The following is a 16,850-nucleotide window of genomic DNA, read 5'->3' as shown; positions in this document are numbered from 1 at the left end:
CGTGTAGACAACAAGTTAGTGTTTCTAGACAGGGGAGGGATTAGTGGATGTTAGTGCAGATTTTATTACACTGTAACAATTAATTGCATAATTTTGGGGTTTGGCTTGAAACATGGGCTGAAATTATGCTTAGACATGATTTACAGCCGAAATGGTCTCATTAATTTTGACTTTAGAAAACCACACAACAAAATCTAAGCCAGGCGTACTAAAATTGCATGACACATTTACAAGTTCAGAGGGTTTCTTAAAGCATAACATTTAAGTATTTTTCAGGTTCTGATATATAGAAAGGGAAGAAAAATATATGTTCTCTCAGACTTTGCTTATGATTGTCGAACCATCAATCTGTCCGTCAGTTGCTTTTCCACATCCCACATACAGCCTTCTGACTGTATACTGCCTTGAACTTTTAGTTCGTTATTGTTCTTATATCTGAATAAAGTCTGGTTCAGGAAGTGTTTTCCTTATTCAGAAAGATGAAAAAAAAAAGGATCTGAAACCATAGTAGAACCAACTATCTGGACACAACAGAGTTGTCAAAATGTCATAATTTTTTAAAATAAATTCTATAATTATAAAAGATCAAGGTGGAATGAACATATTGTAAAATCAGGAAGTAGCTTTGTAACATATCTCCCAGTTTTTTTTAGTTTTTTTTAAATTTTTGTTACAAATAGCAGTGGCAATGAAAACTGAAAGATGACATATTCACATCTCTGCACAACTTGTATCTCAGTCATAGAAGCTGGTTATAACATTTAAGATCAGAATGTTACATCACACCATAAAAAACTTTTCAATGCAGAAATGAGGGCTTAATAAAAGGTAGGTTATTGAATGGGTTGGTAAATATTGCGCAAGTCGAAACAATTTTATATGGAATTTTACGTGAGATTCGGATTTAATTTCATGATGTGAATCATATAAAAAAATATATATTTACGTTAAAATAATCCAAAAACGATTTGACAACATTCCCATTTCTTACAAAACAAGTCTTTTTGGATTTCATTTACTATCGCCTGCTGTAAAGGGGGATTAACGTTTAGTTTAAACGTGGACAGCCGTTGTTAGCTAGTGCGCATGCCCACTGCACTGTTGCTACTCAGTTGTTGTAGTAACCAGGAAGATTAACGGCGCTGTGATGCTTCCGCCAGCTAGTTAGCTGTTAGCGTTTCTGCACCGGAAGGTACGGGTAAGTTTATATTGGTTTACATTTACACTTGGGTACAATAATACTGTTACTTGGTTTTACGTCAAAAGTGACTCTGTTTTGGCTGGTACCAGCATAAGGTATAACTGCCAGTCTGTGCCAACGTCTTGTATGTGCAGTAAGAAGGTTTCATCGCCGCCACAGGTAGATTTATGAAGGTGTTATTTTTGTATGAACTAATTTATACATTTAATGCGTGTGTCGGTATTTGCTGCTTAGAGAAATTAGTGCTACATACGTATAATATGTGTACGGACATGTATAACCACCACTATTCTCAGTAGAACAGCTTTCGTTCTTACCTGGAGGATTTCACCGGGTAGTCAGTCTGATTTTGATGGGAAAATGCCAGCCGTGGTTCGGGAGAAAGAGGACTCCGAGTCTTCTTCTGAGGACGAACAAGGGTAATCTCAGAACTCCTCTTCTGCTGTTTGATGCACTTTAAAAATAATAATAGCAATCTGTTCTAGAAGCTTGCTGTGGGATTTTTTTTTTTTTTTTGTGGTGTGGAATATGTTTAGGAAATAAAACATTTTATTTAATAATCTTATATCATACAGTATATCGTAGCAGTTTTAGATATAAAATTAAAAATTCTGAGCTCTGCCTTTTAATGCAGTCATATTTTGGGACAGCTTGTGTGTTGGTGTGGAAGTACAGCCAAATGCAGTTGATGACAAGCAACACTTTGGTCTGTTAGAACACAATGCAGTTAAACTAATTACCAATCTGTCTTACATTATTTGAATAATAGCCTGTGTGTAGACATTTGGTGAAAGTGGGAGGCAAAGCAATACAGTATCTTACTGGTATTTAATTGCCACTCATCCCGTTTGGATCTAAGCACGTTGTGTTTCATGTTTTACATATACTATATGCTGAACAACTGAAGAGTTATTATAATAAACACAATTTGTGCTGATTATATATTGTATGTTATTGTATACTTTAGTCTGTTTTTTGTATTTAAAATAAAAATCATTAGATTGAATTATTTTAAAATGTTGTATGACACCGAAAAACTATATTTTCAGTCACCACAAAAAACATAATATTGGCCCTAGTCAAGCATAAAAAAGTGTAGATATTTTTGCATAATTTTGTTTAGTTTTCAAGTGACCTTATGCCACTAATACTAATTTGATCTGTTGTATTATTTTTTATTATTGTACTGTTATGAGCACTGTCAGTGGCTGTTGTGAATCAACATTTTGCCTCAGTCAGATTTTTTTTTTGCTCATATGTGAAATGACAAATAAATCAATCTTAAATCTTTTAGATTGGATATCATTCTTAATATAAGCATGCCAGTTGTAGATTTTCTATTTCAATGGTCTTTTAGCATATTGCACAATGTTTTCACTCCCATTACAAGCTGTAGAGAGGCTCTTTCTCAAAGTGTTTGCAGCTTTTGTAATTAGACTGTACTCTTTAGTCTCACTTAGGTTCTTACCTTGCTGATCCCCTTGGCTGACACTACAAGATGTGCCTCTTAAGATATGATTAATGTGCCACCTTGATGGATCAAGATCATAGATTTTTCTAGTCTTTATCTTTACAAATTGTTATAGTTTATCTAAATTGTATTATTTAATTGTTGTTATGCAGTCTCTAGGGATATTCAAACCAAAATTAAAACCAAAATGTGGTTTAGACAAAATCAGATCTCAACATTGAAGAGTTTGTTATAAATTTTTGATATGCAAAGAGGATAAGCTAGCTCTCCACTGTGAATGTGACAGCTGGTCTTTCTTCTTTCGGCCAAATAATTCCCTCTTTAAGCTATTCTTAGTCATACCTTGCCGATTATTACTTTCAGCCTGCTTGTCCTAAGTCAGTTTGTGTTGACTAAAAATTCTTATATTTCTCTCATTATAACAGTGATAAGACACTTATTTTAAAAACTAATCTTTAACTAACACAAGTCATGTAACATATAGTAAAATAAAGTATAGCTATTGTGCTAGTATTTTTGCTTTTTAACCTCATCTTGTCTTTTGTATTAGGAGGAATCAATAATTTAGAACAGGGCAATGTACAACAATCAGGCAACACATTACACTGAATAATTCAAAGCAACACTACATATAACTTTACAGATACTACTACTTTATCTGATATATCCATTTAAAATATCAGAATAGTTTGGCAAGTGTATTCGTCTTGATATCTCAGTGAAACTTATTTTCCACACAGTTTCACATAGTTGCTTTGAAAACCGGATGGAGGAATTGTTTACATTTCACCCGCTTTTTCTGTACCGGTCATACCTGATTGAGTCGCATTTCATCACTGTCATACCTTATCTTATATTTGCTATGTGATATGCATGTCACTTCTAGTACTGTGAGATGGTTTGGAGTTTTGTATGAGGGTGCGTTAGTACAGTGAGGGGATGCAGTTGTTACTGGGCTTGCCAGATTGTTGTCTTTATCTAGCTCAGATGTTCATGCTTTTTAGTAATGATAAGGCATGGGCTAGTATGAGATTTTTATAGTAAAAACCATGATTACACAACAGCTGGGTTCTTGCACAGAAATTTAAAACTGAAATGTACTGTATAACATTAACTATTTCCCTTTAAAACAAAACAGAAAAGAGTTATTTCTACTGCTACTAAAGTATTTTAACATATTGAGTATTTATAAATAAACTTATCGTAATTATATCTTACTAATAATGATGTGAGGTATTCCATAATTCTGTCTTTTGCAACTTTGAAGATTTAGAAAAAACATTTTTTTTTATCCTTTTAAACAGGTAAAGGCTTCTTAACAGGTAAAGCAGCCTTTACCTGTTACAGTGCTACAATTTGGCTATTAAACAGAGCAAAACAAAGCTTATTTCATATTATGAACACAATGAATCCATGTAGTTGAAAAAAACCTTGTTACACTGACCAGCAACCATCCTGTGCCTAGTATTGGCTGATAAAATTTTGGGCTATAACATTCAAAGTGGATCTTTGTTATATGATTACAACTTTTCTTATTAATTACTCAGTAATGTTTTTACTCACTAGGTTTTTATGTCATATGTCTATTTTTCCAAGTAGAGAACATCCTTGCATTGCATGGAGTGGCATTAGCAGGACAATCCCAGTTATTGTTTTTCTACCTGAGGCTGTTGTTTCAAAAAACAGGCGTATCTGCTCTGTTGGAGGTACAAACATTTAAAGTTATACAACAGCACATTTTAAATGTAGAGCATCAATAAGTTGGACAATCAAAATTTTGCTTGTCTCTTGTGTGTTTCCTTTCGCCAGAGAGATATAATATGTCCTTCAAGATTGTTCGCACAGATAGCCGCCTAGTACGACGAATTCTCATCAATCATGGGTTTCATGAGGTAATGCTCATTCTTCATTCATGTAGCTTTAAAAGATTTGTGTCCCTTAGAACGAAAAGCAAACATTTAGCTTTTTCTTTTATCTGTTTACTCCCAATGCAACTGTCAGAGCTGCTCTGGACAAAAAAAATTACACATTCAAAGCATTAGTTTTGGTTCATCAATGGGTGCAATCCTATGTTTGGTTAACCTTTAAAACTCTTTTATATTTTAGTCCTGTGCTTGTTGACTTTCATTTGATCAGTGATCAAATTAACATGGGTGTCTGCCACTAAAGATACACTCTTTATTACAAACATATGGTGGTAGCCCCAAAAACAGAGTAGTTGTTTGAATTTTGTATTCTGATAAATATTATTTTTTAGTAAATATTGTGTTTAGTGTAAAACTGAGCAAAGCATTCTCAAGGCAAAAGGAAAATCTTTGGATTGGTTGTTTTTCTGATGTAATTTTAAATGTCCATGCTGTAATTTTGTCCATTGGCCGTTGAGTGATCTTGTTCTGAAATTCACATAATTCAGTGCTGGTCTTGGATTTTATTTTACAGTGCATGGTAGTGATTTAACTAACTTTATTTTAGTGATTGCTTTATGAGATGTGATTCAGCGCAAGTCAGCCCAGGTTTCTGTCATTCAGGTTCACCCAAACAGTAACAACTTCAACCTGATGTGGACTGGATCTCACCTCAAGCCTTACCTACTACACAGCCTTCAAGAGTTCCAGAAGGTCAACCACTTTCCTAGGTAGGCTGAAATACCCGGGGTACTGTTACTGGTTTCTGTATTATAAATAACACTACTAATCCCTTCCAAACCCCGCAGTTCAGGCAATGTATTTTTTGGCTTCCCCTGCAACACACATTTAGTTTGGACTGGTGCCTCTCTGAAGTATGAAATGAATCACACTGTCAGGCAGGGGGTGTTCTATGACTGTCATCTATTTCTGTATTTGTTATATCATGTCAAAGTAGAGCACATTTTAAACTGAAATCTCTGCTGATTTCCAGGTCATATGAATTAACTCGCAAAGACCATCTCTATAAAAACATCCAGCGGATGCAGCAGACTTATGGCTTCAAAAACTTCCATATAATTCCTCAGACTTTTGTGCTTCCCTCTGAGAGCGAGGAATTCCGCAGTAAGAGCCTCACCTGATTCACTTAGCTTAAGCAGACCTGCCTTTATGATGTGGAATGCTTGAAAAAGCATTAATACCCCTTCAACTTTTTTCACAGTCATATTACAACCATAGACTTCAAATTATTTAATTGAAATTTTACACAATAATTGTGCCTAATTATGTAGTGGTGGAGGGAAGAGATTAAATGGTTGTTTACCAATAAAATGGTGAAAAGTATGATTTACATTTGTATTTATCTCCATCTTATATAGTAGCCTGAAATAAAATCCATTAAAACCATTTAGCTCAACAAGTCACTTGCTTAGCAAATGAAGCTCCGCAGTGTGTAATTTACTCTCAGCACAAATAAAGCTGTTTTGTGAAGGTCTCAGTGGTTTGTTACAGAACATTAGTCTACAAACAGCATCACCAAGGCAAATAAACACAGCAGGCAGATCACAGATAAAGTTGTGGGGAAGTGTGTTGGTCAGGTGACACTAAATTAGAACTTCAAACCTTACATACTAAAGGAGCGTGTGTCAGAGAACTGACCCTGCATATCATCTTGAACACAACATCCACACTGTAAAACATCATGCTTTTGAGATTACCCCTACAAAATGCAGAATTTTATTTCTAAAAATGTTTGAAAACCATGTATAATTTTCCTCCTTCATAATACAAAAAAAAAAAAAATCTGTTGGTTTATCACATAAAACCCCAATAAAATATATACAAATATGTGGCTATAAGAATAAGTTGAAGGGGTGTAGAGACTTTTGCAAGATACTTAATTTTTCACAGCATCTGACATCTGTAGCGGTTTCCAAAAGTCCTCTTTGTCCCACTCAGGTTGTTTTGCTAAGGACAAGGGACCATGGATAATTAAACCAGTTGCATCTTCAAGAGGACGGGGGATCTATTTGGTCAGCAATGTAGGTGAATTTCACTTTTTAAAATTGTGCAATTTCCAACTCCAAAATCCTCAAATGCTGACATAAGATCAGATGAGCTAATTTACCAATGTTGACACCAGTTTTAAAGACGAAATTCTTTAATTTGAGCTGCAATTTGTTGTCATCCTCACATGGCTATGAGTTGATGAAGGTCAAATTGAGTGTGAACGCCTTAAAAAACTTCAAAAATAAGTAACTGATCTATTTGCTTTGGTAACTCAAAAAGCAGGAGTAAACCTTTTGCCTTAGCAAATTTGCAATGGGACAGGTATACATCAGTTTGTACCCAACAGGTGAATATTTCTCAAAATGGATCAGAACCAAAATAAATTGGATTAGGATGTAAAACAAAGTATACAGATGTGTGCAATTTAACACGACATGATATTTGGGCATTTTGATGAAAATTTTTCTTAATATTTCACAAGAACTAAAAATAAACTAGTGGTTTAATGGCATAGTTACAAAATAGTTTGAATATATATAAGAAACGTCAGTAGGGAAGTTGAAATTGTGATATGAGTTGGAGAAGGGATGATTTACTTAAAGCCGTTTAAATTTCATTGTTTTGTTTTCCATTTTATTTGTTTCTAATTTGTTTTGCTAACTAATATTCTTCTGTTTTCTCTGCTCAGTTTTTGGTTTGCTTAAAACGGTTTATCTTTTTTGGAAGTAACAAAATATTTTTGTTTAATTGTGTATCAAACATGAAGTTGTAGTAGGAGAAAAGCTTAAAATAATTACAGAACAGGACCAATGTGATTTAAGAAAAAATACTTTAGATAGTGACAATAAATTACCACATACTTGAAACAGAAGATACTGAACCTCCCTTTTAATATAAATGCCCTGGTGTCAGTCATTTTTTTTCTGTGTCTTACTAATAATTCATGTGTAAGCACAGATTTACATTAGTTGTGTGGGAGTAAAGTTTGTGCACACGGACGTGAAAAATGTTGTGTGAACCCAGGGAGTCACTTTGCCAGATGTTATCTGACTGCGGGGGTTGCACTGATACAGTTGTCTTTGAAATAAGTTTCAACCAGACATTAATAAGCCCAGTGGAGTAAATCACACGCTTCCAAGGACTCGACTCTCAGAGGAGGCCAAAAAGGTTCTCACTCTTGGAAAATACATCCACGATTCTTCTTCTCAGGCATTTTTATGCAATGGTGGAAAGAATGTCAGCTTGATATTTGGAGAGAAGAAAGAAATACGTTTGTTTTTTTGGTTTGGTTTTGCTCTGAACTCCTGCCAGCGCTGGGGTTACTCTACCCCCTCCCTTCCAATCTCAACTCAACTTCACCACCTGCAACACATAAATGACCCATCTCCCAGCACCAGATTGTGTTTTTATAGGCTGTTATTGAAGGTTGACCTGCTATGACCAGCGTCGCAGAAAAGTCTCCCCATGTGACAGTCCTTTGATGTTCATGATTAACTGCAATGTCGTGGCAGCTGCTTGGAGTCGATATTTTAATGTTGTTTTATATGAATGAACTTGCACATTATTTCTTTAACTCCAAGATGAAATACTGACTGCATATCTTCTTTGTGTGTTCTTCTTGTTGTCGCCTTTGTGTTGCTTCTCATGAATAGCCAAATCAGATTTCAATGGATGAAAACATCTTGGTGTCTCGCTACATAAATAACCCCCTATTAATCGATGGTAAGACATAGTGGATATTTTGACTGTTGGACACTAAAACTCTTTATGATCAGTCCTCGTTGTTTTTGCTTACAGAGTTCAAGTTTGACGTTCGTTTATATGTAGTGGTGACATCCTTCAACCCGCTGCTCATCTATGTCTATGAAGAGGGTCTTGCTAGGTACGTGTATGTAGGTTTTCAAATACTTATGTAGTAGTTACATGTCAGTGATCACATTGTTTTTTTTAGTAGAAATGTACTGTAATATTAAATGCATGCTATTGTGTGTAGTGGTAAAGCTTCTAAATTGAAACTACAGTACCTCCCCAATGAAGGAGGTACCGTAGGTACATTATTGGTGGATATGATGACAAATTCAACTGTTGCAGCCACTAGCCGACTTTGTTGCTGTCTGATGTACAGTAGCTAGAGTTGATAATTAAATTGTTACCACCCTTATTATATATATATTTTATTTAATTTTTTTTTTCTTTTGTGGGCTCTAGTGTCCCTTATATGAAAGTAGGCTGACAGGAAAAGGGGAAGGTTATTTTAATAACAAACACATCAAACTATGATAACAAAATCCAAAACATGGAAACCATAAAGCACTGCAAGGATCACAAAGGGAAAAACTAGAAAAGCTTGTTGAGAGAATGTAGTAACTTCTCAAATTATAATCCCAAGCAATATATCAAATATTTAAGTACTAAACTTAAGAAAGCACCTGAAATCTGTTAGCTAAAGAATGAACAAAAGCCACAGTCCCACTGATCATGACAGTAATTTTTTAGCAGAGTCTCTCAGTCCCCATGTTTTTGTACAAAATAACTGGTGGCACAGTTATTGGTACCTCCGTACTTTCTACATCCCTCCTTTACCAACTGACCAACACAGTTGTCTACTATAACATTTCACGGGGTTGGACCATACAGGAAGAGGTTTCCTTAAGGGTTGGCTCTGGATTAGTGGGAATAGCAATTGTCTGACAACACAAATTTCTGCCTATTTCCACAAAGCTCTTCCTTACAGCTGCAGTCTCCAGCCAAGCTTCCGCCTCATACAGCACTCCTCCCCTGAGCCTTCCCTACACAACTTCAGCAGACTAGCTGTAGCAATTGGCAAACATTTTGTGAAACTGCGTTGTCTGAGCTTATGATATGAACTACTCCTCAGTCCAACGCTCCTAAGAAAAATTGTAAACAGCTTAATGGAGAAAGTTTGTTGTGATGATATGCTGACGATGAAGTGTCAAAGAGTAGAAGCTTCTTAAAGAGACAGGACAATTTCAAGGCATCAAATTGTGAAATCAAATTTCTTTTAAGTTATGTTTGATGTATGCAGAATTGTATAACAACTGAAGGTAACAGAGTTACTTGTATGTGTTATAAAATGTCACAGTCACTGACATTATGCATACAGAAAGATGCAAAGACCTATTTTCATCTTATTTCTTTAATGTGCAAAGTGACACCAAAGGCAATATGTCCCACTCTTTATTCAATATGTAAGCTGTAAATAATTGTGATAACTTCAACTTCATATTTACATATACATGTTACAAAACATTTGTAGTAAAAGTTGATCAGTTTTATGTGGACTGATGGATGATATGCTTTTTGTACCCCTTTAGCTTACATTATGCTTTGTTTAATCTCTGAGTCATAGCTCTATCACCTGAAATAAATGTTCAAGAAGAAAATAAAAATGCGAACTCTAATGGTACTAAAGTGTTTTAAGCGTTTTTTTACTATTGCGAATTTCACTCTGGGATTTATAAAGTATATCCATTTATTCATTATACACTGCAAATTCACATCAAAAGTAATTTCTGAACACTATCTTCGTTAACGTGTTTAGCTCTAAATAAATCAAAAATAAATCCAAATAAAGCAGAATTATTATGTATTGCTGATTATAATATGACATTTTTTAGCATGTTTTACAATACATGCTATGTTAAGGTGCAGGTTTGAGCAGTCTACCAGTTTGTTCAATTGTGCTTTAAGTGTGGATTTAAATTCTGTAGGTAGTTTACTGTTTACGTTTCTTATTTATTAAGCTTTGTTATTACCTGTTAGATTAATCATAGTGATATTCTTTCTGTTTCCACAAGAGGGCACCCCAAGCTTTTAGAAAGCAGCCTCTGTATCCAACTGCCGTGGTGATGTTGAAACAAAGCACTCCATTGTTTCAGTTGTAGGATGTGCTAATCAAATGTTATTATTATTTGTTTTGGTTATTGTTTAGATATCATCTGAACATAACTCAACAGAAATTCTTAATTTTCTTTTTTATTATTTGAAAGTAATAACGTTTTTCTAAGTTAAACCATAAACAGACGATGAACTGATACAGGTAGGCCAGGAGAGGGAAGATGATTTAGTGAATAGCTGGCTCCTCGCCTCGCTCTGATAGAAGTATGTGCTCATGCTGGAAACACCGTGCCACTGCCCTCTTATTTTGCTGGCTTCATTATCAACTGTGAGCAATAAATCATGGCCAAGTTCTGAATCCTGCTTTTATCTCCTGACATTCCTTTGGTGGTGTTGATATTCAGGTACGCGGTGGTGTGCCAAGGAATTTTCATTATAGCACATGTGGCACCCACTGCTCTGAAACTCTATTAGAGTCTATTTTCTCCCTTACGCGTCGCAATTATTAAGTCAAGTTACAGCTTCATGAATGTAGAAGAGAACGTGCATTCTTTTTTCCCCTTTATCTTGAGTTAAAAAAAACAAACCTTTTTCTCCATAGATTTGCTACAGTTAAGTACGATCAGACTACAACACACATCAAGAACAATTTCATGCATCTCACCAACTACAGTTTGAACAAAAAGAGCAGTGATTATGTCAGGTAAGCTGCTTCAGTGCCTCATAAATCTGTTGAGTGTGTTGCTTTTAAGGGAAGCCTCCTGACTCATCCCTTTACCTCAGCTTTGGTCTTTGAAGTGCATTTCTTCCCTTTCAGCTGCGATGACCCTGAAGTTGAGGATTATGGGAACAAATGGAGTATGAGTGCAGTGTTGAGGTATTTGAAGGAGGGGGGAAAGGACACCACATGTGAGTGAAGCAGTTTTATTTTTATTGAGGATTTTTTTTGCATCTAAGACTTCATGAGTTTTATTGAATCACATTTAAACAATTTATTCCCATTTATTCCCTTCTAGTGTTGATGAGGCAAGTGGAGGACCTCATCATCAAAGCCGTGCTTAGCGCCGAGCTGCAGATAGCCACTGCCTGCAAGATGTTTGTTCCTCATAAATCAAACTGCTTTGGTAATTTTTTCAATTTTTCTTTGCATTATTCTATGTCCATCCTCTACAGTCAATCCCTTCTTCTTGAACTCTTATAACCATGACAGAATCCAACTTTCACGTAGTCTTCAGGGATTTTTTATTTTTTCTCCCCTCCAGGGGGTCTTTTGTGGGCTCTAGTGTCCCTTATATGAAAGTAGGCTGACAGGAAAGGGGGAAGGGTCCGGGAATCAAACCCGCGACATCCGCGTTTAGGACTCAAGGCCTCCAAACGTGGGTTGTGCTATCCCCAGCGCCACCACAGCACGCCCGTTTGTGATATTTTTAAAACAGTTCACGCATACTCACAAACACAGCAAGGAGATACACACTGAACTCATCAATCTTTTTCTCTGTAATTATATTTATGCACTGACATGAAAGAAATGCGTTCTGTCGAAAACAACCGCAGTAACCCACACATGAGACCAAATCAACAAAATTATTACTACAAATTGTGTGTAATAAAGTGAAACAGCACAGGGAATAAGTTTTACACATATTTTCTGAAATTGTATTATTGTTAGAAAAATTTATTGTATTTTTATATTTAATGTTCAGTAAAAAAGCCTTTTTTGGCGATTGTGGCTTCAAGTGGAGAAACTATTTGCATGTATAGCTCAGGTGTGATTCTGAACCTTTCTTCCGTCGTTTAATCTCACATGTTCTGGAGAACTCTTCTATTCATGTCATGTTGAGGTTTTATTGAACAACTTGAAGGATCCAATTGCAGAGCCTGACTGTGACAGAGTTCTGTAATAACGGCCAACAAGGTTAAGCTACGGACGGGGAGGAGTCACAGAAGAGCAGACAGAATAACGGAAAAATCCAGCAATGAACAATGAAAAGCCAGGAGCCTAAATACCAAGGCAGGGAAAGAAAATGACAAAGGAATCAGATGAACTAATCACAGGAGATGTGGTACAGCTGTGGCAGAAGGAAAACATTGAGACTGTTGGAGGGAAATTAATTACCCAAAGCGAGCTGGAACTATAAACCAGAATGAAAAGACTAACACATCTAGGGGAAATAAATCCAAATGCACAAAAAAACAGGAATAAATTGAGAAAGTAAACAACACTGAAGAAACTGACATGACAACACCTTACTAACAGTAATGATCACAAATAAATAAGGTGAATATTGCAAGATCTGTAGAACCAACACAAATAAGTGATCAGAAAACAAACACATGAAAAATAAAACCCAACACCCAAGATCATAACCATTCACTTTGATCTTCACTTCTTTCCACTGTATTTCAGTGAGATTCTCTGAGACAAATTGGGAGTTTCGTTATCTGAATTCATGGGATCTTTATCTTGCTGAAATGTCCAAGATTCTATTTTCAATCCTTACCAGAAATGTTTCAGTAAATTTGTCCATTCATCCTTTTTTCAATCATTAAAAGTCCGCTGGTACCATGTGCTAAAAATAACAGCCCTACACCATGATGCTCCCTCCTCAAAACTACATTGTTGTAATTGTGCTTTTGGGTGATGTAGAATGTCATTTTGCTCCTCCAAACATCTTGTGTGAAATTTCGGTCTAATCCGACCACATTTTATTCTCTCTGTATTTTACTGTTTTAACCAAATGTTCCTGTACAAACTTGTAGTCTTGTGCAACAAATGTGCATCGTAGTCTTTGTGGTTAAGTACATTTCTTCAAGTTTATATGGAAAAACAGTTTTGCTAATTCCAGGTTATTCTGAGGCTTTCTGTGCGTGGTCCTCAACTTTTCAATTCTTGCTGTTGTTTTCTTTTAGTTCTCTGTCAGATAGTTTCCTAGAACTACCTGGTAGGTGGCTGGTTTATACAAAAATATTTTTTTCTCACACTTCCAGACAAAGGTCCATTTGGTGTTCACCCAAACATTCACAATTTTAGAAATGGGGCCTAAATAAAATCTGTGTGTTTGGCAACAATGAGATTGTTATTCCATTCTAGTGTTGATGAGGCAAGTGTAGGCTCACTCAAGTCTGAAGGTCTTGAGAGAGCTTTTTGCTTTTACTCATTATGAGATGCTTCTTACTTGATACCCTTTACTTGGTAATGAACAACCTTTGTATAGGTCATCAGGTATGACTGAACAGCTGATAGAAGACAGAATTGCTTTCTAAATACTGACAGAATTTAGTAATTCTCAGAAGACGTCATGAAGCTATTACCAACAAAGTCTTTTCTACTATTTCATACACATACAAATTCCCTGTGTCATTCCACATTAATACACATAACTTGTAGACCAGTTTGGTTTATTTGCATGGATTACTTTGCTTTTTTTTTACCAACATTTTGCATGTGAACAGGGTAGATGGAAATATATTAATAATTACCTGATATGCTCAGTAATTATTTAAAACACTGTAGGAAGATAGCCATACACGACACACCCTTTACATTTCCTTTAAGCTTCAAATGGTCAAGCAGTTCCTTAATAATTTTTTGCCCCAGGCTCCATGCTGAGGTAGTAGAGGCTTCTTGCCTGGTCCTGCCTTCTAACTGGCCGCCGGCTTGTTGAGGACCTGTCGACTGAAGCAAGAATTTGCTTCCTCTCTTCGTTTGCCATTCAAGCTTTGCCTGATTTAGGCTGACTGTTTTCTTGGCTAGTCTTACTCAGCGGCGGGCTCGTGTGAACTCCATTTTGGAGCCATTACCAATGTTAGTATTGGCACTAATTGTCTGCGCTCTTTCTGAGTCTGGCAGCCTTTCTGAGATTTTGGGGGTTTGAAAGTGAGCACATTGGCTCAGCTTCCCTCAAGCACCACTGTCTCTTTCTCAGTCTCTTTTTCCTTTTTCTTACTGTGTCTTTTTGTTTAAAAATCCCCCCCCTACCATTCACCCTCCCTTTTCCCCCCTGCTCGCACTCAGTTTCACCTCTTAGATGCCAGAAAAATAGAGGCTTCCCGAGACATAATAGCTCTCTGATTGGTGGTTGTTTGGGCTGTATTGGGCGCGTAGCTGCATGGACTCAAAATCACAAAGTCGCCTGCATAAAGATGCAATCTGCACCCACAGCATCACTGCTATGTTGAAAACAGCGTTAAATTAAGGTGTGAATGTTGTCCCTGCAAGAATTTACAGGGAAATGTAGCCTATCTAATCTCAACTTGCTTTTCAGTCATCCACATTAGTGGGACATGATGACAATCTGAACCTAAATGTTTGTAAATTAACACATTAAGGTTTACTACTTATTTTCAACAGCGTAAACAATATATCAAACTCCATGATGAGCTGTTCATTTTAAAAAAGAAATAGATAAATACAAGTCTTTTTAGGCATTTTCAATCAAATCTTTTTTAAGCACATTGAAACACCACATCCCAAAACAAACAATTGAAAGTTTTAAGGGACTTTTACACTAGAAAAGGTTATAATACCTTAATCCTTTCATGCATGAATTATGATCCTTTGTGTCAGAATTTTTTTTCCATTTTTTAAAATTTTCTTTCTTTAGGCATAAAAAAGGCAGGAAATTTTTTTTGTAAAAATAATTTTTTTTTTATTTTTTATTTTTATGTGATCAATTGTAATTTTGTCCAAATACAAAGTTGTTATTTGAAAAATACATCAGTAGTATTGTTCCTTAGGGGTTATCTGATGTCACAATATTTTTTTTACTTGCAACAGTCGTCTACAGTAGAAGGAGGGACCGGGTCGGTTCTCATGCTTTTTTGTCTTTCGACCATATTGTATTTAACAAAAATAATTTCTTGCATTTGCAGCTGATGGCCAGTAGTTGATGGTATATTTTATGATGCATTAGTGTCCACTTCAGTGGTCTGTGTGCATTTATAACATAAAAATCCACAGGAAGCACAAGAAAATGGCTTTTAGATAGCTGTCCACTGTAGTGACCACTATGCATGAAAGGGTTAAAGACTGTAGAGTTCAATCATCCAGGCAAATAGAGCTACAGTAAGGGTGAATTCAAGTCCATAATTCCTCCCCCTCCACTGCAGAGATCTGTGGCCAGAGATAACTTTCAGAATAAAATGTGTCATCTTTGAGATCAAAAAGATATTCAGGGTACTATCACGACAGCTGCAGTGTCTCATTTTAACACTAGCTGTCATGAGTCATAAATTAATCACTTGGACAACCTGGTGCAAAAGAACTGATCTATATTACATGTACTGTATATCCATGTATAGTGACTTGCAAAAGCTTTTGTACCACTTTGCTTCTTTGCATTTTCTTGCATAATGACTACAAACTTATTAACTTTATTGGGATTTTATATGAAAGACCCATACTAGGTAGTGTAAGTCTGAAAACGGTGGAAATGAAGTGATTTCTCTGCCATTGCTATTTTTCAAAGAGTGATGGGGGTAAACATTCAGTCCGTAGATGTTCAATTCTGATACAAAGCTGCCCTAAACACTTGCTGCCAGTGTTGATTCTACAAAATATTGATTTTGAGGGGCTGAATACAATTACACTAGGAGTTTAAATCACCACCTTTGTTACGATACAATATTACACTTATTTGTTTGGATGATGATATTACAAACTCTGCAATGATACAATTTTAATTCAGTTCAGCTCAAGTCTGCGATCAATATGATGCACATGTAACATGAGTATTTACATTTACAGTACAGACCAAAAGTTTGGACACACAGTTGTGTCCAAACTTTTGGTCTGTACTGTACATCAACTTAGAAAACAAGTCAAATATGATTTTACAATTTTATTTCAAAATTATTGCGGGCATTTATATTTAGAAAATTTTTTTTATTTTGCTACATTTTTTATTTTTTTAAAAGCTGATAAATGTATTATTTTCCTTCCCCATTTCTATTAAATGCTTCTTTGTGTTGATAATTCACATAAAATACCAATCAAATACAGTGAGGTTTATGGTTGTAACTTGACACAATGTGAAAAATCTTAAGGAGTATAAAGATGTTTGCAAGGCACTGTACCTTCAGAACAAAAGCAATTAAGTCTAGCACTTTTGTTTAAGACACATAATAAAACGTGGTCTGCTCTGAACATGTAGACTATCTCACTTCAGCCCTATCGGTTTACTGTTGAATCAAGTGTAATTTTGTTGTCTACAGATGGCCCCAAGGTAGTTAATTATAGCATTCATGGTGTGTCTACAGGATTAAGTTTCTAAAGACAGACACTGACGGTTCCAGAGGACCACCCTCATCCTCTCCCTGTTAATCTGTCTCTTCGTGTGCTCATGTTGCATGCAAGCTCCCTCTCTGGGTCTGAGTATATGTGTAGTGTGAGTATAGGGACATGCTT

At 35.8% G+C, this 16,850-nt stretch overlaps 1 protein-coding gene across 9 annotated transcripts in view; it reads left to right on the top strand.

Annotated features, from left to right (window-relative positions):
* The first annotated feature begins 1,094 nt into the window (after nucleotides 1-1,094).
* The window catches only part of ttll5 (tubulin tyrosine ligase-like family, member 5), a 62,964-nt gene continuing 47,208 nt past the window's right edge, over nucleotides 1,095-16,850 (top strand). Inside the window, exons 1-13 of one of the 9 annotated variants that reach the window (XM_032546910.1) lie at nucleotides 1,095-1,192; nucleotides 1,291-1,360; nucleotides 1,501-1,620; nucleotides 4,269-4,378; nucleotides 4,482-4,564; nucleotides 5,201-5,307; nucleotides 5,571-5,701; nucleotides 6,536-6,618; nucleotides 8,239-8,308; nucleotides 8,384-8,468; nucleotides 11,046-11,147; nucleotides 11,262-11,353; nucleotides 11,461-11,568. In XM_032546910.1, coding sequence (XP_032402801.1) covers nucleotides 1,562-1,620; nucleotides 4,269-4,378; nucleotides 4,482-4,564; nucleotides 5,201-5,307; nucleotides 5,571-5,701; nucleotides 6,536-6,618; nucleotides 8,239-8,308; nucleotides 8,384-8,468; nucleotides 11,046-11,147; nucleotides 11,262-11,353; nucleotides 11,461-11,568 — 1,030 coding nt within the window. In that variant the 5' untranslated portion in view covers nucleotides 1,095-1,192; nucleotides 1,291-1,360; nucleotides 1,501-1,561. Of the gene's footprint in view, nucleotides 1,621-4,268; nucleotides 4,379-4,481; nucleotides 4,565-5,200; nucleotides 5,308-5,570; nucleotides 5,702-6,535; nucleotides 6,619-8,238; nucleotides 8,309-8,383; nucleotides 8,469-11,045; nucleotides 11,148-11,261; nucleotides 11,354-11,460; nucleotides 11,569-16,850 lie in introns of all 9 variants that reach the window. The other 8 variants (XM_032546911.1, XM_032546908.1, XM_032546909.1 and 5 more) reach the window with 8 other exon arrangements.

The sequence above is a fragment of the Xiphophorus hellerii genome, chromosome 19 (genome assembly GCF_003331165.1).
Source record: "Xiphophorus hellerii strain 12219 chromosome 19, Xiphophorus_hellerii-4.1, whole genome shotgun sequence".
In the NCBI taxonomy this organism is placed as follows: Eukaryota; Metazoa; Chordata; class Actinopteri; order Cyprinodontiformes; family Poeciliidae; genus Xiphophorus; species Xiphophorus hellerii.
Note: the sequence above shows the minus strand (reverse complement) of the source record. Positions and strands in the feature narration are given on the sequence as shown.